The sequence below is a fragment of the Pan paniscus genome, chromosome 1 (assembly GCF_029289425.2).
Source record: "Pan paniscus chromosome 1, NHGRI_mPanPan1-v2.0_pri, whole genome shotgun sequence".
NCBI classification, from domain to species: Eukaryota; Metazoa; Chordata; class Mammalia; order Primates; family Hominidae; genus Pan; species Pan paniscus.
In genome coordinates, this window is record NC_073249.2 from 179,678,741 (window position 1) to 179,704,327 (window position 25,587).

General features: G+C 38.4%; 1 protein-coding gene and 1 long non-coding RNA gene across 3 annotated transcripts in view; one reads left to right on the plus strand and one right to left on the minus strand.

The window, feature by feature from the left end:
* Positions 1-19,137, plus strand: part of LOC117981044 (uncharacterized) — a 68,638-nt gene extending 49,501 nt beyond the window's left edge. Inside the window, exon 4 of the long non-coding RNA XR_010111057.1 lies at positions 17,980-19,137. This is a non-coding gene — a long non-coding RNA (uncharacterized LOC117981044). The remainder of the gene's footprint in view (positions 1-17,979) is intronic.
* CYP4Z1 (cytochrome P450 family 4 subfamily Z member 1) overlaps positions 13,330-25,587 on the minus strand; it is a 56,795-nt gene continuing 44,537 nt past the window's right edge. For both annotated transcript variants that reach the window (XM_055093292.2, XM_003812885.6), the window contains 3 exons: positions 18,075-18,139; positions 16,947-17,029; positions 13,330-15,911 (listed from right to left, as the gene is read on the minus strand). In XM_055093292.2, the coding sequence (XP_054949267.2) occupies positions 15,743-15,911; positions 16,947-17,029; positions 18,075-18,139 (317 nt within the window). In that variant the 3' untranslated portion in view covers positions 13,330-15,742. The remainder of the gene's footprint in view (positions 15,912-16,946; positions 17,030-18,074; positions 18,140-25,587) is intronic.

Here is a 25,587-nt window from a genome sequence, read left to right on the forward strand (position 1 = left end):
AGGTGATTCTGAGAAAGGGAGGTTTTCTTACCTCTGTAGCTTGCACAGTGCCAGCATGCCATTAAGCCTCAAAATATCTCTTCTGTATTTGGTGAGTGCTTAACGTTTGCTAAGCACAATCACAGCTACTCCTTAATTTACTAGGTGTCATTAACATTAACCTTATTTTACAGACAGGTGAACCAAGGCCCAGAGATGTTCAGTGACTTTCAGATTACAAAGCATGTGAGTGTGAGTGTCAGGATCATCATTTCAAATTCTAACTTCAGTTTTGCTAATATCTGAGTATTATTTCCTTAGGATAATACTTGCTAGGTGCTGGGCAGGGAGCAAAATGTTTTTAGCCATTATCTTTCCTCATTCTTATCATACCCTGATATAGGGCACATGTCACCATCCGTGTGATCTCTTCAACCTCTTCCCAGGTGGACTGTCTCACCATGGGGCAGTCCCTAAAATACACCATGATCTTTCCCACCCCAGAGCCTTTGTGCTTGTTGTTCCTCCCACACTGAATGTTCCTCCCTTGTGCTTCACACAGCCAGAGTCTCACCACCCTTTGAGTTTCACCTTAAGTCTTGTCTATGACAAGAGGCCTTCCCAGATCACCTATTTAAGCAGGTCCTTCCCTTTAGTGTCTCTCATAGCACTGTTTATTCTCAGCACTCATTGCTGTCTGTGATTATTTTACTGAATTGTCTGTCTATTATCTGTACTTCCCATAGAATGAAAGGGCAGAACGATTTCGGTCTCTGCTCTCTGAGATGTCTGGAACAGAGCCCTGCACATGTAGGTCCTCAGTGAAAATGTTTTAAACACAAAGAGACCATTTACGAAAAACCTGTGGCTAACAAACTGATTGGGGGAAAAGCTGAAAGTTTTTCTTTTAAGCAGCACAACAAGACAAGGATGCTCTATCTCACCATTCATATTCAACATAGTATTGGAAGCACTTGCTAGAGCAATTAGGCAAAGTAGAAATAAGGAACAGCTAAATTAGAAAGGAAGAAGTCAAACTGTCCTTGTTTGCAGATGACATAATATTACATACTGAAAAAATCTGGCAACCCCCTTTGGGTCCCCTCCCATTTTATGGGAGCTCTGTTTTCACTCTATTAAATCTTGCAACTGCACACTCTTCTGGTCTATGTTTGTGATGGCTTGAGCTGAGCTTTCAGTCACCATCCAAACACTGCTGTTTGCCACGGTCACGGACCCACCACTGACTTCCACCCCTCCAGATCTGGCAGGGTGTCCACGGCACTCCTGATCCAGTGAGGTGCCCATTGCCACTCTTGATCGGGCTAGAGGCTCGCCATTGTTCCTGCACAGTTAAGGGCCCAGGTTCATCCTAATCGAGCTGAACACTGGTCGCTGGGTTCCGCAGTTCTCTTGCGTGACCCATGGCTTCTGATAGAGCTGTAACACTCACCGCATGGCCCAAGAGTCCATTCCTTGAAATCTATGAGGCCAAGAACCCGAAGTCAGAGAAAAAGAGGCTTGCCGCCATCTTGGAAGTGGCCCAGCACCATCTGGGGAGCTCTAAGAACAAGGACCCCCCCAGTAACATTTTGGCGACAATGAAGGGACCTCCAAAGCGGTGAGTAACATTGGACCACTTTCTCTTGCTGTTCTGTCCTGTCCTTCCTTAGAATTGGAGGAAAATACCAGGTGCCTGTCGGGCGGTTAAAAATGATTAGTGTGGCTGCTGGACTTAAGACTCAGGTGTGAGGCTGTCTGGGAAAGGGCTTTCTAACAACCCCCAACCTTTTCTGGGTTGGGAGCTTTGGTCTGCCTGGAACCAGCTTCTGCTTTCAATTTTCCTGGGGAAGCTGAGGGTGGGCTAGAGGCAGAAAGCTGTCATCCCCAACTCCTGGCATTAGCTGGTTGACTTCATGGCACAGCCAGAAGTCTCTACTCAACAGTTTCCCATGCGTGCGCCACTACCGTTCATTCTGACCCATACCTCCTGGGTCCTGACCACGACTTTCTTGAAAGTGTAGCCCCAAGATTCTCCTTACTTCTGAGTCGACTTCCTCTGATCCCTGCCTCCTAGATACTAATGATTCAGGCTTTCACTTCCTCTCCCAAGTATTAGAGCAGGTTGTATATCCAAAGGGATCTAAGGAAGCTCTACACTGCATCCCTAGGCCCCTGGGCTATGAACCCAGGAAGTCTTGTCCCTGTTGTCCCTCCCAATTTAGGCATACAGCTCTCCACATGGGCAGTATTGTGGGACCCGTTCCCCACCACCCTTGCCAGGGCCTTAGAACTGATAACCTAATACTTTAACAACGGGAGCAGGGTCTACAACAACATAATAGATCAGGATGAAAGCAAATTGAGTAAATAAAAGGGAGGTGCATATTCCCACAGTGGCAAATGTGTGCAACGAGCGAACATCCTTCCACTGTGTTTCCAAAATGCATCTACAAAGACAGAAAGGAGAAAGAAAGAGAGAAAGAGAAAGATGGAAATAGTAAAGAAAAAACAGTGTACCCTGTTTGTTTGAAAGCCAGGGTAAATTTAAAACCTATAATTGATAAATGAAGGTTTTCTCCATGACCCTGTAACTCTCCAATACCACTTTGTTGTCAGTGTAAACAAGGGCATAGCCAAAAAGCACTGAGGCCACTGACAACCAGTAGCCTTCCTATCCAAAATCCTTAACCCAGGAACCTGCGGATGGCCCAGATGCATTCAATCTGTTGCAGCGACTGCTTTGCTAACAGAAGAAAGTAGAAAATTAGCCTTTAGAGGAAACCTCATTGTGAGCCCACCTCACCAGTTCAGAACTATCCTAAGTCAAAAAAGCAAAAAGGGTAGGTTACTAACTCAAAAATCTTAAAGTATGGGGCTATTCTGTTAGAAAAAGATAATTTAACATTAACCATTGAAAATTCCCTTACCCCAGCAGATTTCCTAACAGGGGATTTAAATCTTAATTACCATACAAAGGCCCAACCAGATCTAGGAGGAACTCCCTTCAGGACAAGACAATAGATGGTTCCTCCCAGGTGATTGAGAAAAAAACACGATGGGTATTCAATAATCGAGGGAAAGTCCTGTAGAAGCAGAGTTAAGAAAATTGCCTAATAACTGGTCTGCTCAAACGTGCAAGCTGTTTGCACTCAGCCAAGCCTTAAAGTACTTACAGAATCAAAAAACTCTGTCTCAATTCTGACTCAATAGGTTACCCACACCCTCTCTGAAATGAATTTGCATAAGAGAGAACTGTTGCTTGTAGGAATGCATCTTGATGGGGCACCTGGGTTAATAGGAAGTACTCGGGAACCCAGCCCAGCTCTGGGACTCACCCCTGAGCACAAACGCAATGTCGGGCACACTGGTAAAGGTCCGCTAGAATCCAGCAGCCTGGACCCCTTTCTTTGTGGTCAAGAAAGGTGGGAAAACAGGTGCAGGACTGCTACATCCACCAACTTTCTGGTATATATATATTTTTCACAATAGCCGTAGAAAACTAAAATGGGGGGGATTACAATCATTTCTCTGAATATCTTGATCTCCTGACCTCGTGATCCACCCACCTCGGCCTCCCAAAGTGCTGCGATTACAGGCACTTCTCTGAATATCTCATAGAATTATTCACTTATTCACTCATTTATTTATTCAAAAACAAAGGTTTTTTTTAACCTCACCGTTTAGTAGCTAAAGGAAGGAAAATAAATTATTGTGTTAAAACATTATAGAGGGTGTACTGAAGGAATAAATCGTGGGCTTGGGCCATTCAGAGACAGAGAAAATAAATAAGTAAAGAGGTCTTTAAGGACGAAGAGGAGTTTACCAGTTGGTAAATACTAGAAAAAGGAAAAAGCACTGGCAGATTCATGGAGATCATACATGAAAGAGCAGAAATGGGACCAGCTCCTCTTCAAATTACCACTCCTCTCACTTTTTTCATAATTATCTCCACAAGGTCATGCCAAAGGTCATCAATTCAGAACATAAATCAATAGATTTCCAAAAGAATTCCATGGAAGTCAGCTCTCCCAGGGGCCCCATTTCCTCCTGCTCCCTAATCCATGTAAACTCTTATGCCCAACACCTTCCTCCTTTGCCCCACTCATGGCAGGTGATACATTCGAGAACCCAGAGAATCAGAGTTCTTTTCTTTCTGCCTCAAATCCTGGGCTCCTATCCAAACCAAAGAGTAGGGACATGTAACTATTTACACTTCATTCCACCCAACCTCCCCTAGTTCTGTGGCTACTTTCCACCAGCCATCACTGCCTCCCTAACCCCGACTGGGGACCCTTGGACCCTGACTCTTTCCCTACTTGGATCAGCACCTGTTTTCCTCCCATAGCATGGGCAACAGTAGCTCTGAAGTCAGAGATTTTGGCTTTGAATTCTCACTGTGCTTTTTTTTCCCCTTCCCTAGATTCTCAATTTCTTTAGAGTCGGGCTCATAATGTGGTAATGGCCAACATTTAGTGAGCACTTGTTATGTTCTGGCCATGAAGCCAAAACTTTACATGCTTTCTCCAGAAAAACTCTACAAAAGAGATTTTTTAAAAAATCTTCATATTATAGGTGGGAAAGCTAAGGCGCAAACAGGGTAGTTCCCTGTCCAGAATCCCCCAGTTGGTAAGAGGTACAGCCAGGATTGTAACCCAGGCAGTCAGGCTCCAGAGACTTTGCTGTTAACCATTCATTTAAACGAGGTCATGATTAAGTTGAGCCTCCAGTCCAGATGGCAGCCCCTAAACTTTCCAGGGGTCATTTCATGTTTGCTATGTTTGATTCATTATTTTCAAATTGCAGGAAGATGTGTCAGATTATGAACTCCCCATATTGGCATAAATGCAAGTCTCACTATCCAGGGCAGCTCCTGTGAGAACCTGAATGGCAATCATGGGGCTAGGTGTAGCGTAGTCATTGAAAGCAATGTTTATGGAGAATGTTTAATGATATGAGTAAAGCATGTGGGAAAGTGATAAAAGTAGAACATAGAGCCATACGGCTCTATGAATGTAACTCTTAGAAAAGTGTGCTTGTGATTGTCAAGACTTATTAAAAAGTATACATCTATCCCACTTATTTATTTGTTCATGTATTTATTGAGACAGAGCCTTGCTCTCTCGACCTGGCTGGAGTGCAGTGACATGATCTCAGCTCACTGAAACCTCAGCCTCCTAGGTTAGAGTGATTCTCCTGCCTCAGCCTCCTGAGTAGCTGGGATTACAGGCACCCAACACCATGCCTGGCTAATTTCTGTATTTTTAGTAGTAACAGGCTTTCACCATTTTGGCCAGGCTGGTCTCAAAGTCCTGACCTCAGGCGATCTGCCCACCTTGGCCTCCCAAATTGCTGGGATTACCAGCTTGAGACACTGAGTGTGGCCTATCCTATTTATTTACTACTCAGATACCTCCACAAAAACTCCTGAAAGGTGGTAACTCAGCTGCTATGTCCTTTGCTTCCCGTCGCATGATGCAGATGACTGTGTCTGTTGATGATGCCCAAGAAATACCTACTGATTGAATCCATGAGTGACAGCTGGAAAAAGCAAAACTTTGAACTGGTTATATCACCATCCTGAAGAGACTCCAGTTCGGTTTTGAATGCCACATTGTAAAAATGAAACTGATATATTTGTTGCTGGATATTTCCTGATTCGGTGTTTAGGCAAGCCAAGGCAGAGGAGGGAACACCAAGATGCCCCTTGGTGGCATCTTGAAGCAGTTACTCCTGTGGGTAGATCAGCTCAGGGATTTGATTTGTGGGTTTTTTTAAATTATACTTTAAGTTTTAGGGTACATGGGCACAACGTGCAGGTTTGTTACATATGTTTACATGTGCCATGTTGGTGTGCTGCCCCCATTAACTCGTCTTTTAACATTAGGTACATCTCCTAATGCTATCCCTCCCCACTCCCGCCACCCCACAACAGGCGCTGGTGTGTGATGTTCCACTTCCTGTGTCCATGTGTTCTCATTGTTCAATTCCCACCTATGAGTGATAACATGCTGTGTTTGGTTTTTTGTCCTTGCGATAGTTTGCTGAGAATGATGGTTTTCAGCTTCATCTATGTACCTGCAAAGGACATGAACTCATCCTTTTTTATGGCTGCATAGTATTCCATGGTGTATATGAGCCACATTTTCTTAATCCAGTCTTTCATTGTTGGACATTTGGGTTGGTTCCAAGTCTTTGCTATTGTGAATAGTGCTGCAATAAACATATGTGTGTATGTGTCTTTATAGCAGCATGTTTTATAATCCTTTGGGTATATACCCAGCAATGGGATGGCTGGGTCAAATGGTATTTCTAGTTCTAGATCCCTGAGGAATCACCACACCGACTTCCACAATGGTTGAACTAGTTTACAGTCCCACCAACAGTGTAAAAGTGTTCCTATTTCTCCACATCCTCTCCAGCACCTGCTGTTTCCTGACTTTTTAATGAGTGCCATTCTAACTGGTGTGAGATGGTATCTCATTGTGGTTTTGATTTGCATTTCTCTAATGGCCAGTGATGATGAGCATTTTTTCATGTGTCTTTTGACTGCATAAATGTCTTCTTGTGAGAAGTGTCTGTTCATATCCTCGCCCTCTTTTTGATGGGGTTGTTTGTTTTTTTCTTGTGAATTTGTTTGAGTTCTTTGTAGATTCTGGATATTAGCACTTTGTCAGATGAGTAGATTGCAAAAATTTTCTCCCATTTTGTAGGTTGCCTGTTCACTCTGATGGTAGTTTCTTTTGCTGTGCAGAAGGTCTTTAGTTTAATAAGATCCCATTTGTCAATTTTGGCTTTTGTTGCCATTGCTTTTGGTGTTTTAGACATGAAGTCCTTGCCCATGCCTATGTCCTGAATGGTATTGCCTAGGTTTTCTTCTAGGGTTTTTATGGTTTTAGGTCTATCATTTAAGTCTTTACTCCATCTTGAATTAATTTTTGTATAAGGTGTAAGGAAGGGATCCAGTTTCAGCTTTCTACATGTGGTTAGCCAGTTTTCCCAGCACCATTTATTAAATAGGGTATCCTTTCCCCATTTCTTGTTTTTGTCAGGTTTGTCAAACATCAGATAGTTGTAGATATGCAGCATGATTTCTGAGGGCTGTGTTCTGTTCCATTGGTCTATATCTCTGTTTTGTTACCAGGACAATGCTGTTTTGGTTACTGTAGCCTTCTAGTATAGTTTGAAGTCAGGTAGCGTGATGCCTCCAGCTTTGTTCTTTTGGCTTAGGATTGACTTGGCAATGTGGGCTGTTTTTTGGTTCCATATGAACTTTAAAGTAGTTTTTTCCAATTCTGTGAAGAAAGTCGTGGGTAGCTTGATGGGGATGTCATTGAATGTATAAATTACCTTGGGCAGTATGGCCATTTTCACGATATTGATTCTTCCTACCCATGAGCATGGAATGTTCTTCCATTTGTTTGTATACTCTTTTATTTCATTGAGCAGTGGTTTGTAGTTCTCCTTAAAGAGGTCCTTCACATCCCTTGTAAGATGGATTCCTAGGTATTTTATTCTCTTTGAAGCAATTGTGAATGGGAGTTCACTCATGATTTGGCTCTCCGTTTGTCTGTTATTGGTGTATAAGAATGCTTGTGATTTTTGCACATTGATTTTGTATCCTGAGACTTTGCTGAAGTTGCCTATCAGCTTAAGGAGATTTTGGGCTGAGATGATGGGGTTTTCTTGGTATACAATCATGTCATCTGCAAACAGGGACAATTTGACTTCCTCTTTTCCTAATTGAATACCCTTTATTTCTTTCTCCTGTCTGATTGCCCTGGCCAGAACTTCCAACAGTATGTTGAATAGGAGTGGTGAGAGAGGCAGCACAGCAACATGGCACGGGTATACATATGTAACAAACCTGCACGTTGTGCACATGTACCCTAAAACTTCCAGTAGAATTAAAAAAGATTAAAAAAAGCAAATGTGTACCAGGGTGTTCAATACATAAAAACGTAAGTTTTAAACCATTTCCCCTGGAATTTATTTGCTTATTTATCTACATACAAATAGGTGGGAAATGAAACTTATTTTTCCTCAAGTGATTAGTTAGCCAATTATCTCAATATCAATTAATAAATATCAATTATTTATCCAAAAATAAATAAAATTTTCACATATTTTAAGCTCTTCCAGATATCTTGTTTTTATTGCTTTTTAATTTGTTTCTGGGCTTCTCAGGTAACAGTTAAAAATTTCAACCCTTTGAAATCTGTTTTTTTTAAAGATCAGCATATTTTGATCAATGTTCCATGTGCATTTGAAAAGAATGTGTAGGAGTGGTGAGAGAGGGAAGTTCTGGCCAGGGCAATTAGGCAGGAGAAGGAAATAAAGGGTATTTAATTAGGAAAAGAGGAAGTCAAATTGTGTCTGTTTGCAGATGACATGATTGTATATCTAGAAAACCCCATCGTCTCAGCCCAAAATCTCCTTAAGCTGATAAGCAACTTCAGCAAAGTCTCAGGATACAAAATCAATGTGCAAAAATCACAAGCATTCTTATACACCAATAACAGACAAACAGAGAGCCAAATCACGAGTGAACTCCCATTCACAATTGCTTCAAAGAGAATAAAATACCTAGGAATCCATCTTACAAGGGATGTGAAGGACCTCTTCAAGGAGAACTACAAACCACTGCTCAATGAAATAAAAGAGTATACAAACAAATGGAAGAACATTCCATGCTCATGGGTAGGAAGACTCAATGTCGTGAAAATGGCCATACTGCCCAAGGTAATTTATAGATTCAATGCCATCCCCATCAAGCTACCAATGACTTTCTTCACAGAATTGGAAAAAACTACTTCAAAGTTCATATGGCACCAAAAAAGAGTCCGCATTGCCAAGTCAATCCTAAGCCAAAAGAACAAAGCTGGAGGCATCATGCTACCTGACTTCAAACTATACTAGAAGGCTACAGTAACCAAAACAGCATGGTACTGGTACCAAAACAGAGATACAGATCAATGGAACAGAATGGAGCCCTCAGAAATAACGCTGCATATCTATAACTATCTGATCTTTGACAAACCTGACAAAAACAAGAAATGGGGAAAGGATTCCCTATTTAATAAATGGTGCTGGGAAAACTGGCTAGTCATATGTAGAAAGCAAAACTGGATCCCTTCCTTACACCTTATACAAAAACTAATTCAAGATGGATTAAAGATTTAAACATTAGACCTAAAACCATAAAAACCCTAGAAGAAAACCTAGACATTACCATTCAGGACATAGGCATGGGAAAAGACTTTATGTCTAAAACACCAAAAGCAATGGCAACAAAAGCCAAAATTGACAAATGGGGTCTAATTAAACTAAAGAGCTTCTGCACAGCAAAAGAAACTACCATCAGAGTGAACAGGCAACCTACAAAATGGTAGAAAATTTTCGCAACCTACTCATCTGACAAAGGGCTAACATCCAGAATCTACAATGAACTCAAACAAATTTACAAGAAAAAAACAAACAACTGCATCAAAATGTGGGCGAAGGACATGAACAGACACTTCTCAAAAGAAGACATTTATGCAGCCAAAAAACACATGAAAAAATGCTTACCATCACTGGCTATCAGAGAAATGTAAATCGAAACCACAGTGAGATACCATCTCACACCAGTTAGAATGGTGATCATTAAAAAGTCAGGAAACAAAGGTGCTGGAGAGGATGTGGAGAAACAGGAACACTTTTACACTGTTGGTGGGACTGTAAACTAGTTCAACCATTGTGGAAGTCAGTGTGGCGATTCCTCAGGGATCTAGAACTAGAAACACCATTTGACCCAGCCATCCCATTACTGGGTATATACCCAAAGGACTATAAATCATGCTGCTATAAAGACACATGCACACGTATGTTTATTGCAGCACTGTTCACAATAGCAAAGACTTGGAACCAACCCAAATGTCCAACAATGATAGACTGGATTAAGAAAATGTGGCTCATATACACCATGGAATACTATGCAGCCATAAAAAATGATGAGTTCATGTCCTTTGTAGGGACATGGATGAAATTGGAAATCATCATTCTCAGTAAACTATTGCAAGAACAAAAAACCAAACACAGCATGTTCTCACTCATAGGTGGGAATTGAACAGTGAGAACACATTGACACAGGAAGGGGAACATCACACACCAGGGCCTGTTGTGGGGCGGGGGGAGGGGGGAGGGATAGCTTTAGGAGATATACCTAATGCTAAATGACGAGTTAATGGGTGCAGCACACCTGCATGGCACTTGTATACATATGTAACTAACCTGCACATTGTGCACCTGTACCCTAAAACTTAAAGTATAATAATAAAATAAAATAAAAAAAGAAAAAAAGAAAAGAATGTGTATTCTACAGTTGTGTTTAATGTTCTATAAACGTCAATTAGACTAAGGTGATTGGTAGTGTTATTCAGATATTCAGTGTTCTTACTATATTTTTGTTAGTTGTATATCGATTTCTAAAGACGTGCTAAATTCTCCATCTATGATTTTGAATTTGTGTATTTATTTCCTTATTTCTGAAAGTTTTGCTGCATGTAATTTGAAGCTCTGTTATGAAGCACATAATCTACCTGATGCATTGATCCTCTGTTATCATGAAGTGTTCCTCCTTGTCTCTGATAATATTCTTTATCAGTAGTAATTTTGTCTGATAATAGTATAGCTACTCCTTATTTCTTTTGCTCACTGTTTGCATAACATATCTTTCTCTATTGTTTTTATTTTAAAACTATTTTTGTCTTTCTATTTGAAGTTCATCTCTTCAGTATAACACACAGGCTGTCAGTCCCTGCTTTTTAAAAAATCCAGTTCATCAGTCTCTTTCTTTGATTGGAGTGGTTAGTCTAGTAATCTTTAATGTAATTATTGATGTGGTTGAATTCAGGTCTGCCATTTTGCTATTTTTTTCTGTTCGTCTCATCTGGTTATTATATATTTCCCTATTTATCCTTTCATGCCATTATTTGTATTAATCAAGTATTATTCAATATTTCATTTTAATGTGTCAGTTGATTTATTAGTTCTTTCTCTTTGGATTACTTTTTAGTGGTTGCTTTAGGGATTACAATATGCAGTTTAACTGGTTTTAAACCTTCTTTAAGTTTATGTTAATTTATTTCAGGTAAAATATAGCAACCTTGTAAAAGTATATTTCCATTTCCCCTTTTTCATATCCTTACTATTATTGGTGATATTTTATATATAATATATCATATTATATATAAATATACATAATATATCATATTATATATAAATTTACATAATATAATATATCATATTATATATAAATATACATTATATATTATATATAAATATACATAATATATTATATATAAATATACATAATATATTATATATAAATATACATTATATATTATATATAAATATACATAATATATTATATTATATATAAATATACATAATATATTATATTATATATAAAGATACATAATATATTATATTATATATAAAGATACATAATATATTATATTATATATAAAGATACATAATATATTATATTATATATAAAGATACATAATATATTATCTATAAAGATACATAATATATTATATTATATATAGATACATAATATATTATATTATATATAAAGATACATAATATATTATATTATATATAAAGATACATAATATATTATATTATATATAAAGATACATAATATATTATATTATATATAAAGATACATAATATATTATATTATATATAAATATACATAATATATTGTATTATATATAAATATACATAATATATTATATATAAATATACATAATATATTATATTATATATAAATATATATAATATATTTATATAATATATAAGTATTACATATTATATTATATATAAACATATATAATAAGCCCAATAATACAGTTTGATTTTTTCTTTAAAGTCATATATTGTTTAATGAAATTAAGAAAATAAGATTTAAAAGATATTCTATGTATATGTATATATACATACACACTTGTTTATATGCGTGTATGTATGCATCTGATAGTCTTTATTTCTTCCTGTGGGTCCACTTTTATTTGGTGTCAAATTAAAGAAGGTTGTAGGTGTATGCATTTATTTCCGGGCTCTCTATTTTGTTCCATTGGTCTACGTGTCTACTTTTGTACCAGTACCATGCTGTTTTGGCTACTGTAGCCTTGTAGTATAGTACATGTTTGTTACTTGGGTATATTGTGTGATGCTCAGGTTTGTGGTATGATAGAACCTGTCACCCACGTAGTGAACATAGTAGCCAATAGGTAGTTTTTCAGCCCTTGTGTCACTCTCTCTCTATCCCTTCTAATAGTCCCCAGTGTCTATTTCTCATTTTTATGTCCATGTGTCCATATGTCTAATATTTAGGTCCCACTTATAAGTAAGAACATGTCATATTTGGTTTTCTGTTTATGTGTTACTTAGCTTAGTATAATGGCCTCCAGCTAGATCCATGTTGCTGCATAGGACATGATTTTGTTCTTTTTTATGGCTGCATAGTATTCCATTGGATATATGTGCCACATTTTCTTTGTCCAATCCATCATTGATGGGCATCTGCATTGATGCCATGCTTTTGCTATTGTGAATAGCATGATGATGAACATTGGGTGCATGTGTCCTTTTGGTAGAGCAATTTATTTTCCTTTGGGTATATACCCAGTAATGGGATAGCTGGGTCCAATGGTAGTTCAGCTCTTAGTTCTTTGAGAAATCTCCAAACTGCTCTCCACAGTGGCTGAACTAATTTACATTCCTACCAACAGTGTAGAAGTGTCCCTTTTTCTCCACAGCCTCACCAACATCTGTTATTTTTTGACTTTTTAACAAAAGCCATTCTGACTGGTGTGAGATGGTATCTTATTGTGGTTTTGATTTGCATTTCTCTGATGATCAGTGTATTGAGCTTTTTTTTTATATGCTTGTTGGCCACATGTGTGTCTTCTTTCTTCTTTAGAAAAAAAGACATGCATGTCCACTTTTTCATGGAGTTCTTTGCTTTTTGCTTGTTGATTTGTTTAAACTCCTTATAGATTCTGGATATTTGACCTCTGTCGGATGCATGGTTTGCAAATATTTTCTCCCATTCTGCAGGTTGTCTGTTTACTCTCTTGATAGTTTCTCTTGCTGTGCAGAAGCTCTTTAGTTTGCTTAGGTCCTACTTACCAATTTTTGTTTTTGTCACAATTGCTTTTGGGGACTTAGCCATAAATTCTTTGCCAGGGCTGAAATGGAGAAGGTTATTTCCTAGGTTTTCTTCTAGAATTGTTATAGTTTGAGGTCTTACATTTAAGTCTTTAATCCCTCTTGAGTTAATTTTTGTATAAGGGGACCAGTTTCATTCTTCAGCATATAGATGGGGTCCAGTTTCATTCTTCAGCATATAGATAGCCAGTTATCCCAGCACAATTTAATGGATACAGAGTCTTTTTCCCCATTGCTTATTTTGTCAAGCTTGTTGAAGTTCAGAAGGTTGCAGATGTATGGCTTTATTTCTGGGCTCTCTATTCTGTTCCATTGGTATATGTGTTTATTTTGTACCAGTACCATGCTATTTTGGCTACTGTAGACTTGTAGTGTAGTTTGAAGTGGGTAATGTGATGCCTCTGGCTTTGTTCTTTTTGCTTAGGATTGCTTTGATTATTCAGGCTCTTTTTTTTCCTAGTTCTGTGAAAAAGGACATTGCTGGCTTGATAGGAATAGCACTGAATCTGTAGATTGCTTTGGGAAGTATGGTCATTTTAACAATTTTGATGCTACCAATTCATGAGCATGAAATATTTTCCCATTTGTTTGTGTTATCTCTGATTTCTTTCAGCAGCATTTTGTAGTTCGCCTTGTAGAGACCTTTCAGCTAATTGGTTAGATATATTCCTAGGTATTTTATTCTTTTTGTAGCTATGGTATAGGGACTGTGTTCTTGATTTGGATCTCAGCTTGGATGTATTGGTATATAGCAATGCTACTGATTTTTGGCCATTGATTTGGTATCCCAAAACTTTACTGAAGTCATTTATCAGTTCCAAGGGCCTTTTGGCAGAGTCTTTAGGGTTTTTAAGGTATAGAATCATATCATCCATGAAGAGAGATAATTTGACCTCTTTTCCTGTTTTGATGCCTTTTATTTTTTTCTGTTGCCTGATTGTTCTGGCTAGGACTTCCAGTGCTATGTTGAATAAGAGTGGTGAGAGTGGGCATCTTGTCTTGTTCCAGTTCTCAAGGGGAATGCTTCTCACTTTTTCCCATTCAGTATGATGTTGGCTGTGGGTTTGTCATAGATGGCTCTTATTAATTCGAGGTATATTTCTTCAATGTCTAGTTTGTTGAGGGTTTTTTATCATGAAGAGATGTTAGATTTTATCAAAAGCGTTTTCTGCATCTACTGAGATGATTATATGGTTTTTGTTTTTAATTCTGTTTATATAGTGAATCACACATAGTGACTATCACTGATAATGTTTTGTTTTTATTTCATCTATTTTATCTAATATAATATAGTTACTCTGATTCCATTAGTATTTTTCTGGCGTATATATACCACCTTTTTACTTTCAATAATTTCATGGTCTTACGTTTTAGTAATGTCTGGAATTTAAAAAAATCCAATCTGACAACCTCTGCATCTTAACTTGTGAGTTCGTCTATCCATTGATTATCTTCTACTCATTAATTATTGATGTATTTGCATATGTTTCTACTATTTTACTTTGTGGTTCCTTTTCTATGCTTCTTTTCCCCCTTCTTTTTGGGAGTATGTATTGCCCTTTTTTTTTTTTTGGCTCTTTATATCCTATTTTTTCTTATTCTGTATTTTCCTCTACAGATTTCAAATTTATACATTTTATTTCTATTCTTTAGTTACTATGTTTGAGAATTTGATTTTTCATGCTTCATAAAGTCTAAAGTTATTTGGTATTTTAACCACTCCCCCACCGCCCACCCTACAACCTCAAAAGATGCATGGACTATGCATCAAAAGATGCATAGTTTAATTTCAGTCACTCACTCCTGGATTAATGATTCCTCTTGGCTCTCTTGTGATGCTTCTTGGCTCTCTTAACAATTCTGTGTTTTCCACTGCAGATATATGGGAATTTCTGTATCTCTATTATAGCACACACCAGCATGGGGGATTAGGTTGTTCTATCTGGACCCCGTCTCTGCTGAAACATTCCGTAGCTATGTTACTCCATGTTGAGCAAGAGTTCCGTACTGCGCGGTATCCTCTAAATATTCCAAATGGGAATTCATATATCAGACTTTTCTGTATTCGGAATTCCTCTTAAGTGTCTAGGCTTTCTAATACATTGTCATCAATTTATCCATTCCCTACAGGGTATAATGAGAGACTATGGGACTCAGAAGGTGGCAGATATTTTTTATTATGGGGAAAGATAACTGAGAATAAAGCTATCATGCAGATATTTGCAGAGATAAAAGTAATGCAGATATTGAGTGGAGTCTTGATCAAACTATGCTTGAAAGCCACTCTACCACTAGTTACACAAACCAATAATTTCCCTTCGCAGTGGAAGTCAGCTTGAGTTTTTTCAGGTGTTTTTGTGGGTTTCACCAGATACAGCAAAGAAATTAAAATTACTGTTAATGGATGTCAAAACCAGTCAGAAGTATCCTAAGTTATATAATTTGTCAAACAACCGTATAGATATATTTTGTATTATATTTATCCTTTCATTCTTCCTTTGGTAGGAAAATTGTCTCATTAATTCTTATATGAAAGGACTTAAAATTAGCAAACTTTTTTTGCAAACACATGGATTCCATTCTTGGACTTGAGGACAACTTGACGAACAGGCTGGGGAGGCCTTGAGTGGTCTGGAGCCAGCTCGAAGCGGAGGAGAGTTAATGCCACTGCCACTTTACACTCAATTATGGCAAAATGCTGCCCAATGCAGTTCCTGGGGATACCAAGAAAGAAAAAATGGCATCTAATGAATTTATATATTATTAACAACATACACCAATCTTTTTATATATGACAACTTTTGTAGGGAAACAAGATCCTTTTTTTTCTTCTGTCATCCATGCTGGATTACAGGTGCTTACCATGATGCCCAGCTAATATTTTTGTATTTTTGGTAGAGACAGGGTTTTACCATGTTGGCCAGGCTGGTCTCAAACTCCTGATCTCAAGTAATCCGCCTACCTTGGCCTCCGAAAGTGCTAGGATTACAGGTAAGAGCCACCGCACCCAGCTAAGATCCATGTTTTAAACAAATTCCAATGTGGCAGAATCCAGCAAGTGTTTTATTTTAAGTTAAGTAAGCCCCAATCAGAAAGTCCATTAATGTCAAGACCTGCAAACTGTGGCTCTATTATTTTGGGGCCCATCTTACAAATAAGTGGTAGTGAGTTCTATCAACATTTGATTCTGCAGGGTCCACGTAACTTGAAAACCTTCCTTATATAATGATAAGGAAAAGCTACTTCTTACTATTATTTAGAGGCTGTGCAGTTGAAGCCTTAGGCATAAGAACAATAACCTGGCATACTCAGTGGATTGTGTTGTCATTTGGTAAATTGGGTGTCTCTCATACCAAACCAAAGGGAAACTTGGACTTTAGAACAACATTGCTCTCTGTAGGAACAAGAGCTGGGAGGTGCCAATGTTGCCTTGTTCCTATAACAAGGTGGCATTCCCAACACTTGTCCATTGCAAGTTTAAGTGTAGTCTTTGGGCCTGTCATGAGGATGGCCTTCATCAATCCACACCCATATGCCAAGGACCAGAGTTGTTCTTTGTAACATTAACCAGTCCCTTTGGGGGCTCAAAAGGGTACCATCTGAATGCACTGGTCACAAGAGAAGACAAGTCAGGTAAAATGATGGGGAGCAACAGCAGTGTCAGCTAACTGAAGGCCCAAAGGGAAGAAGCACTTGTCAGGTAAGCACTATTACACATTTCCATCAAGTTCACCAGCTTGAGTCTTTACCTTAATCCAGCTGAGAATGGTATGAAGGCATAGGGATGTATTTTTTCAGAATTTTCCCTGGAGAATCTCAAGGGGTTAAAGACCTGTAATGAGAGTGAAGATCCCAGTCCTACTCCCTCCAGCCCACCCCCACAAAAAACAAAAACAAAAACAAAATCCATAGATATTGTTAACGGAATTCCAAAGCTAATTTTAGGAACTTACAATGTATGGAGACTACAAGTCCTGCTTGATGTTCCCCAAAAGCCTACCACTGAAAATATATCCCAAGAAAGCAGAGGCTATATAACCTAGTGATAGATTAAACAGGCCCCGATAGTAAGAAGCAGCAGCAAATCATCCAGACAATCTGACTTGAGCAAATAGTGACTTCATTATTTTCCCTTCATAGTAAACCCGTGCCTCTGTCATATAAAAATGGGCAAAGAATCAAATTATTATCTATTTGTCTTGGTTTCCAAATGGACTGAGCCAGTGACTTGGGCAAAGAAAAAAGGGGTGGCAATTCACAAGCTGAAGTCACAAGCTGAAGTTGTTCAACTTCTGCCCAAGCGTCTCTGTGAGAGGCTGCCAATTAGTATCTCCTGGGCTGTGGGGTTGGTCTGAGTGCTGGTTTGCAGCCCAGGAGTGTGCTTGTTCTCTCCCAGGCCCCCTCTCCCTTTCACTCTCAGGTTAGCACTGAGTGTGAAGGAGAGTGATATTCCTAGAGACTAACTTCAAATATGCTCAAATCTTAAAAAAAGCAAAGAGTTCATAATCTTGCTACTTTAATTATGACAAGTAACAAGAGATTTGCAATACACTTCCCAAGTCTGTGACTAGATTGACTACAGACATGAACGAAAGCAGAGAGCAAGGTGGTTAAACAGTGCAATGTCAGTTGACTAATCACACCCCTCTACTTCCCAGCGGATGATATGCTTCTGTTGATAAGGCATCATCATGGAACTCTGGTGATGATTATAAATGCAAATGTAGTTTTCTCTTAAAAGCATAGGGTTTTTGTTCTGTTTTGTTCTTTTCTATATGACAGATCGTTATCCTAACTGCTCTCTCAACTGTGAAGATGCTTCTCTTCCCTCTTGGTGCTAACTTAGATGCCACTGGGTGCAGTTGGGACAATCATACCTGAGGGTCTTCCCAGAAATCGGGGTTGTGGTGAAGAGCCCAAATATTGATAAACACAGTTATTCCTGAGTAAACAGAAGAAAAAGCAGGTAAGTGCATGAGCGAAGATTCTGTCTTTTTTTTTTCTCTTTTACTTTTTTTTTTTAATTATACTTTAAGTTTTAGGGTACATATGCACAACATGAAGGTTTGTTACATATGTATACATGTGCCATGTTGGTGTGCTGCACCCATTAACTCATCATTTAACATTAGGTATATCTCCTAATGCTATCCCTCCCCCCACCCTCCACCCCACAACAGGCTCTGGTGTGTGATGTTCCCCTTCCTGTGTCAATGTGTTCTCACTGTTCAATTCCCACCTATGAGTGAGAACATGCGGTGTTTGGTTTTTTGTCCTTGCGATAGTTTGCTGAGAATGATGGTTTCCAGCTTCATCCGTGTCCCTACAAAGGACATGAACTCATCCTTTTTTATGGCTGCATAGTATTCCATAGTGTATATGAGCCACATTTTCTTAATCCAGTCTATCATTGTTGGACATTTGGGTTGGTTCCAAGTCTTTGCTATTGTGAATAGTGCCACAATAAACATACGTGTGCATGTGTCTTTATAGCAGCACGATTTATAATCCTTTGGGTATATACCTAGTAATGGGATGGCTGGGTCAAATGGTATTTCTAGTTCTAGATCCCTGAGAAATCGCCACACTGACTTCCAGAATGGTTGAACTAGTTTACAGTCCCACCAACAGTGTAAAAGTGTCCCTATTTCTCCACATCCTCTCCAGCACCTGTTGTTTCCTGACTTTTTAATGATTGACATTCTAACTGGTGTGAGATGGTATCTCATTGTGGTTTTGATTTGCATTTCTCTGATGGCCAGTGATGATGAGCATTTTTTCATGTGTCTGTTGGCTGCATAAATGTCTTCTTTTGAGAAGTGTCTGTTCATATCCTTCACCTTCTTGTTGATGGGGTTGTTTGTTTTTTTCTTGTAAATTTGTTTGAGTTCATTGTAGATTCTGGATGTTAGCCCTTTGTCAGATGAGTAGGTTGCAAAAATTTTCTCCCATTCTGTAGGTTGCCTGTTCACTCTGATGGTAATTTCTTTTGCTGTGCAGAAGCTCTTTAGTTTAATTAGATCCCATTTGTCAATTTTGGCTTTTGTTGCCATTGCTTTTGGTGTTTTAGACATGAAGTCCTTGCCCATGCCTATGTCCTGAATGGTATTGCCTAGGTTTTCTTCTAGGGTTTTTATGGTTTTAGGTCTAACATTTAAGTCTTTAATCCATCTTGAATTAATTTTTGTATAAGGTGTAAGGAAGGGATCCAGTTTCAGCTTTCTGCATATGGCTAGCCAGCTTTCCCAGCACCATTTATTAAAAAGGGAATCGTTTCCCCATTTCTTGTTTTTGTCAGGTTGTCAAAGATCAGATAGTTGTAGATATGCAGCATTATTTCTGAGGGCTGTGTTCTGTTCCATTGGTCTATATCTCTGTTTTGTTACCAGGACAATGCTGTTTTGGTTACTGTAGCCTTCTAGTATAGTTTGAAGTCAGGTAGCGTGATGCCTCCAGCTTTGTTCTTTTGGCTTAGGATTGACTTGGCAATGTGGGCTGTTTTTTGGTTCCATATGAACTTTAAAGTAGTTTTTTCCAATTCTGTGAAGAAAGTCGTGGGTAGCTTGATGGGGATGTCATTGAATGTATAAATTACCTTGGGCAGTATGGCCATTTTCACGATATTGATTCTTCCTACCCATGAGCATGGAATGTTCTTCCATTTGTTTGTATCCTCTTTTATTTCATTGAGCAGCGGTTTGTAGTTCTCCTTGAAGAGGTCCTTCACATCCCTTGTAAGTTCGATTCCTAGATATTTTATTCTCCTTGAAGCAATTGTGAATGGGAGTTCGCTCATGATTTGGCTCTGTTTGCCTGTTATTATTGTATAAGAATGCTTGTGATCCTCAATAAAATACGTGCAAAGATTCTTTCACATCTATTCATAGATTTCATAACCAAGGAAAGAATTCTACAATCATAATTTCGTTAACCATTTAAGAAGCGTCTGTTATGATGACACTTAAATGGGTGCTGTGAAGATCAGTGAGATCTACTCTAGCCTTCAAGGAGCTCACAGTCCATTGGAAGAGACAGGCAATTGCAACACATGGTAATAAGTCAGAAGGAAGCCTGGGATGCTTGGGGAATTGAGAGGGGAACCTCATGTATAGAGCCTTTGGATGTATGCAAGAGAAAAGGCCCAGGCGAGGCATGCTGAGCTGAGTATAATGAAATCGGTAGGGGAAAACCAGGTAAAGAGAAGAATGTTCAGAAAGGAATTTGAGGCAGATAAAAAAGCATGAAGCCAAGCTTTAATACTTGAGAAAGCATGAGAAATTTGGGTGACTGCAAGGTTGTATAACAGGATTCAGGGAGCAAAGTGTCCATAGATCAGCCTCTAGAGGTTGGCTGGGCTTGTACCTTAAAATGGGAAAGAGGTCATGCTAAGGATTTTAGGTTGAAACCATTATGGATCACCGAGAAGTTTAAGCAGAGAGTGAGAGTATTGTCTTTTTTCCTTTCCTAGTCAGCTACTTGGGAGATTGTATTATACTTTGGAGCCATAGAACCATATGGGATATAGTGCCAATATGGCACTGAAGTAATGTTTTATCATGTTATGGAATATCCATTGATCAGGGTGGAGATGATATGGGTTTCTCCTGAAACCTATAAATATAATAAATTATATTAATGGATTCCTAATATTGAACAGTCTTTGCAGTTTTGGAATATGACCTACTTACTTGGCCATGATGCACTGTTATTTTATTTTATCTTTTTGTAGAGATGGGGTCTTGTTGTGTTGCCCAGACTCAAGCGATCCTCCCACCTTGACCTCACAAAGTGTTCGGATTACAGGCATGAGCCACCTGCCCAGCCAATACATTTATTTCGATGAGCTATTGGATTATGTGTACTAATATTTTATTTAAAATTTTTGTATTTATATACATAAGTGATTTTTATCTAAATATATTTTTGTGCAATTTTTAGTAGGTTTGTTATCAATGTGATACTTCCTTAAATAACTTTCTAAGTTTTTATTTTTCTATGCTCTGGACAACTTTAAGTATTACTGGGATTATATGGTCTTTAAAGGTTTGAAAAAATTTGTGAAAAACTGCATAGGTCTGGTTCCTTTTCAGGGGCTCTACGATTTTTCTCTAGTCCTGTGAAAATTGGCATGCTTAGACTATTTATCTCTACCAGTATCAGTATTAGTAAATTATGTATTATAAAATTATCTAGTTTTTTTCCTGGTTTTTCAAGTCTCTGTGCATAGACTTGTGTAATATTAGTTAGTGGTGTGTCTCTTTGTTGACCAGCCCCTCCCCCATTGGCTATTGTATTTTTTGACTAGTTTTGCAACCGTTCTGCTTTCCATACCATTACCTTTTGCTTTCGCCTTTGTTAATTCACCTGTTTCCTTTTAGTTTACTCTTTTATTCTTTTCCCAACTGATTTATTTCCAGTTGTTTTCGACATCAATGTTTAATTTAATTCTTTTATTAATAAAAATATTTAGCATTTAATATTATAACTTCTCTTCTGAATGCTGCTTTAGTGGCAGACCATTAATTCTCATATGTAGAGTTTTCAGGGTCATGATTTTATTTTGTAATTTTGCTTTAACCCAAGAGTTTTTAATGGATTAAAAAAGAAACTCCAGATGAATGAAACTTTTTGAAAAATTTTTGTTACCTATTTCCATTTTTATTGTCTTCATTTAAAGAATGCTATTTTGTAATGTTTCTCTTTTAGTAATTAAGTTTTTTTATTGTGCTCTAGTATACAGTCAACTTTAAGCAATGTTGCTGGTGTACTTAAAAGGAAAGTCTGTCCTCTATTAGTGGGGAAAAAGTTTAATATTGTACTCATAAAGTCTATCCTATTAATTACATTGTTTAGATCGTCTGTATACTTTATTTGTTTGGTTTGCGTAGGTCTTTGAAAGGCAGTTAAAATCTGTTAGTAGGGTGCCTTTGACTGTTTTCCTTTTCATTTCCTATAGTTTGCTTTAAAAAATTGCAGGGCTGGGCGCAGTGGCTCACCCCTGTAGTCCCAGCACTTTGAAAGGCCCAGGCGGGTGGATCACAAGGTCAGGAGATTGAGACCATCGTGGCTAACACTGTGAAACCCCGTCTCCACTAAAAATACAAAAAATTAGCCAGGCATGGTGACATGCGCCTGTAGTTCTAGCTACTTGGGAGGTGGAGGCAGGAGAATTGCTTGAATCTGGGAGGCAGAGTTTGCAGGGAGCAGAGATTGCACCATTGCACTCCAGCCTGGGCAACAGAGCAAGACTCCATCAAAAAAAAAAAAAATTGCAGATGTGTAACTTGATACATAGGTAGGTATCGATAGCTGTCTTATGTTCATGATGAATTGTGGCTTTTAACATTATGAAGACTAATTTTTGAACTTCACCAATCCTGACATGGCCAGCTAGCTTACTGACTGAGGTAAAGACCTAATTTGGGTTAGAATGGCAACTGGGACACCATAACAGTGCTGCATCCACACAGCAAAGATCACTTTCAAAAAACAAATGGCCAGGTCACCGTTAACGAATTCTTCCTAAGTGATTAATCCACATATTGCTAGCTAATCAAGGACATTCAAGAAATTTGCTTTCTTAACATGGGTCAGAGATTTTGAAGTTTAGCGCTTCAAAAACCCAGTGTTATTTAACTCTCCCAAGCCTCAATCATAGGGTCTAACTTCTATGGTTGGATTAGGTTTATATCCTGGCAGTACACATTCTTTCATTTTTCAATTTTTGGTTCCAGAAGCCTTGTTCTCTTTTAAATGGTTTCTGGAAGTCTCACCAAGATCATCAGAACAGACTGCCCATTGAAGTTCAGTAGTAGCTAATACCTAAGAAGTATGATTCACAGGCTCATCAATTATTAGCTCCTTTGGGTGAGTCTCAAATCATGGTCAATGAAAAAATTTTTTTGAGACAAGGTCTCACTATGTTGCCTAGGCTGGAGGGAAGTGGTGTAATTATAGTTTGCTGCAGCCTCAAACTCCCGGGCTAAAGTGATCCTCCCACCTCAGCCTCCTGAGTAGCTGGGATTACAGGCACATGCCAGTGTCCTCAGATGAGATATTTTTGATTTCCTAAGTCTGTTATTGTCTTTCTTAGGAGTTTCTGCTTGCTCTAGCTTACAGCCAGTGTCTAGTTGATTGCCATGGATCTCTCCCATGAGTGGCACAAAACCCATTGTGTTTTGTTCTATTTAGTGATTGTGAATTATTTAGGCGATTTCATGGAACACCCATTTTTTTGGGCCATGTCCCTCTCCACTGAGGCTTACTGGACCATCAGATTCATGGCACACACTAGGCCATTGATAGGTCTATTATTGGCTATTGAGGGAATATGTTGTTGTTGTTGTTTTTGGCATGGGTTTTATTAATCCAGAGAATCAAACTGACACCTTATGAGTATATTCATTATAATAAAAAAGCATGCACATTATCTAACAAAGTTATATTTTTAAACCAAGAATACGTCAGAAAAAGACATAATTTGGAACATTTCCTATTTTATTGAGGTCTTAAATCTCCATGGAGCCTTAGGGCAAAAAGGAAATAGAATTCATAACTTTTGGTGGTTTGTCATCTTTTTTTTTTTTTTGGCCATGTAGAAAATCTGAAAACACCTCAATGACTCTAACTCAATGTCAGTGAAGATTCCCTGGAAAAAAACTTATGAAAAGCAGATTAATGACTGCCTCCAACTGATCTGATTTTATCTTCATCCTCTCTCTAAATCTGTCTTCCTAACTCCAATTTCTTTGTTCCACAAATCTAGCTAATTCTGAGCAAGGCTCAAAATATCTCTTAATAAGATTAGTGAAAAGGGATCTGCATTGTCCAGAAAAAATGACTGCTCTCCCAGGAATCTGTGTATCATTTGAGTCACAATCTGTCAGCAGAGTGGACATCCCCTTTTCTCTGCCAGAATAAAGTCTTTAATTGTACCCTAGGCTCTAAATTAAAAGTTAACTTTTAAAAGATAAAATATAATTTTTAGGATTGACTATTTCTTTTAGGTGATTAATATACACTTTTCCTGAAGTAGCTCAGCCTTACTAAGCTTATTAAGACCACAATTTCTAAACCTTTTCTATGGGATTAAAAAGTAGAGCCACCCTCTACTCTCTGCAAGTCTTTCTGCAGCCACCCTCTCATTGCCTTTTAAAACTGGGAATTTCTCTTCTTGTTTAATTTGGCAGCCCAATCCTACCTTCTTTTTTAATTTCATAAATTCATTAAAATCTCTCTCTCTCTTTTTGTTTGTTAAATACCTTCCTTCCATTCTTTTCACTTTTATGGGATTATTTCTTTTTGCATTTCAGTGTATGTGTATAAGTAGGATCTTAGGAGGGACAAGTGGCAACAGAATCACCCAAGTGGCTCTCTTGAGTTGGAACTTAGAATTTACCTAGACTTACGATTTATCTTTTATAAGTAGATTGGTTTGTAGATAGCTAAGTATGGAAATATAAAAATTAGGGGACTCTGGCAGATGAAGATTGACAAATGCAATAGCTGAGACCATGGAAGCAAGGTTGTTGAGAAGGAAATAGCTGATATTCTAGGACTTGGATACTGTCTGGGTAAGGAAGATGGTGGAGGTGTGAGGATGACTTCTATCTTTCTCACTTAAAATTACTCACAGACAGTGGTGCCATTCATTAATGTAGCAATCCAGGAGGAGGAACAGGTTTAGGGGAAGGAGGTAGATGACATGCTTTCTTTTGGTCATTTTGCACTTCATAGTATGCTCAGAACAAAGCAAAGTGCCTAGAGCAGATGTTTAATATGCACTTGTTGGGCCAGCAAATGAAGAGAAGGGCACACATAATGTAGTAGGTCTTTTGCCAAGAGTGAATGAGACCATGGCACAGGCACAGGTAGAGAGTGATGACAATGTGTAAGTGATATTGTGAGGTGTGGGAGAGAAAGCAGGCATCATAAACATGTTTCTTTTTAGAAATAAACAGGATTTCTGGGTAATACAGGGGAAGAGGTGGGTCTGGCGGATATGAGGCATCCCTTTGCACATGCTTTGCTGTGCTATAGCTGCATTGAAGGGCCCATTAGCAGGACAGAGAAAGCGTATAGAAGAATTTAATGCTGGTTGAATTACTGATGAGTGACAGTAGAGAAAGGGAAAATATTCAAGGAAGTTGATGGCATTGCCAAAGGGGAAGTTGGAGTGATGAATCCAGGCATCCAAGCCTGGGGTGAAGAAAGTGAAGTTGTGGAGTACCTGTGTGTATGAGAGGGGGCAGGAAGGAAAGCAGGGTAACAGGAAATGAGACAGATGAGCACGTGTGGTGCAGTGAAGGCCTGAAAGCTCTGGAGGGCAAGAAGGTGTGGCGGAAAGGAATGTAAAGTGAGGTGAAGGCAACTCTGCGTGTGCACTTCCTG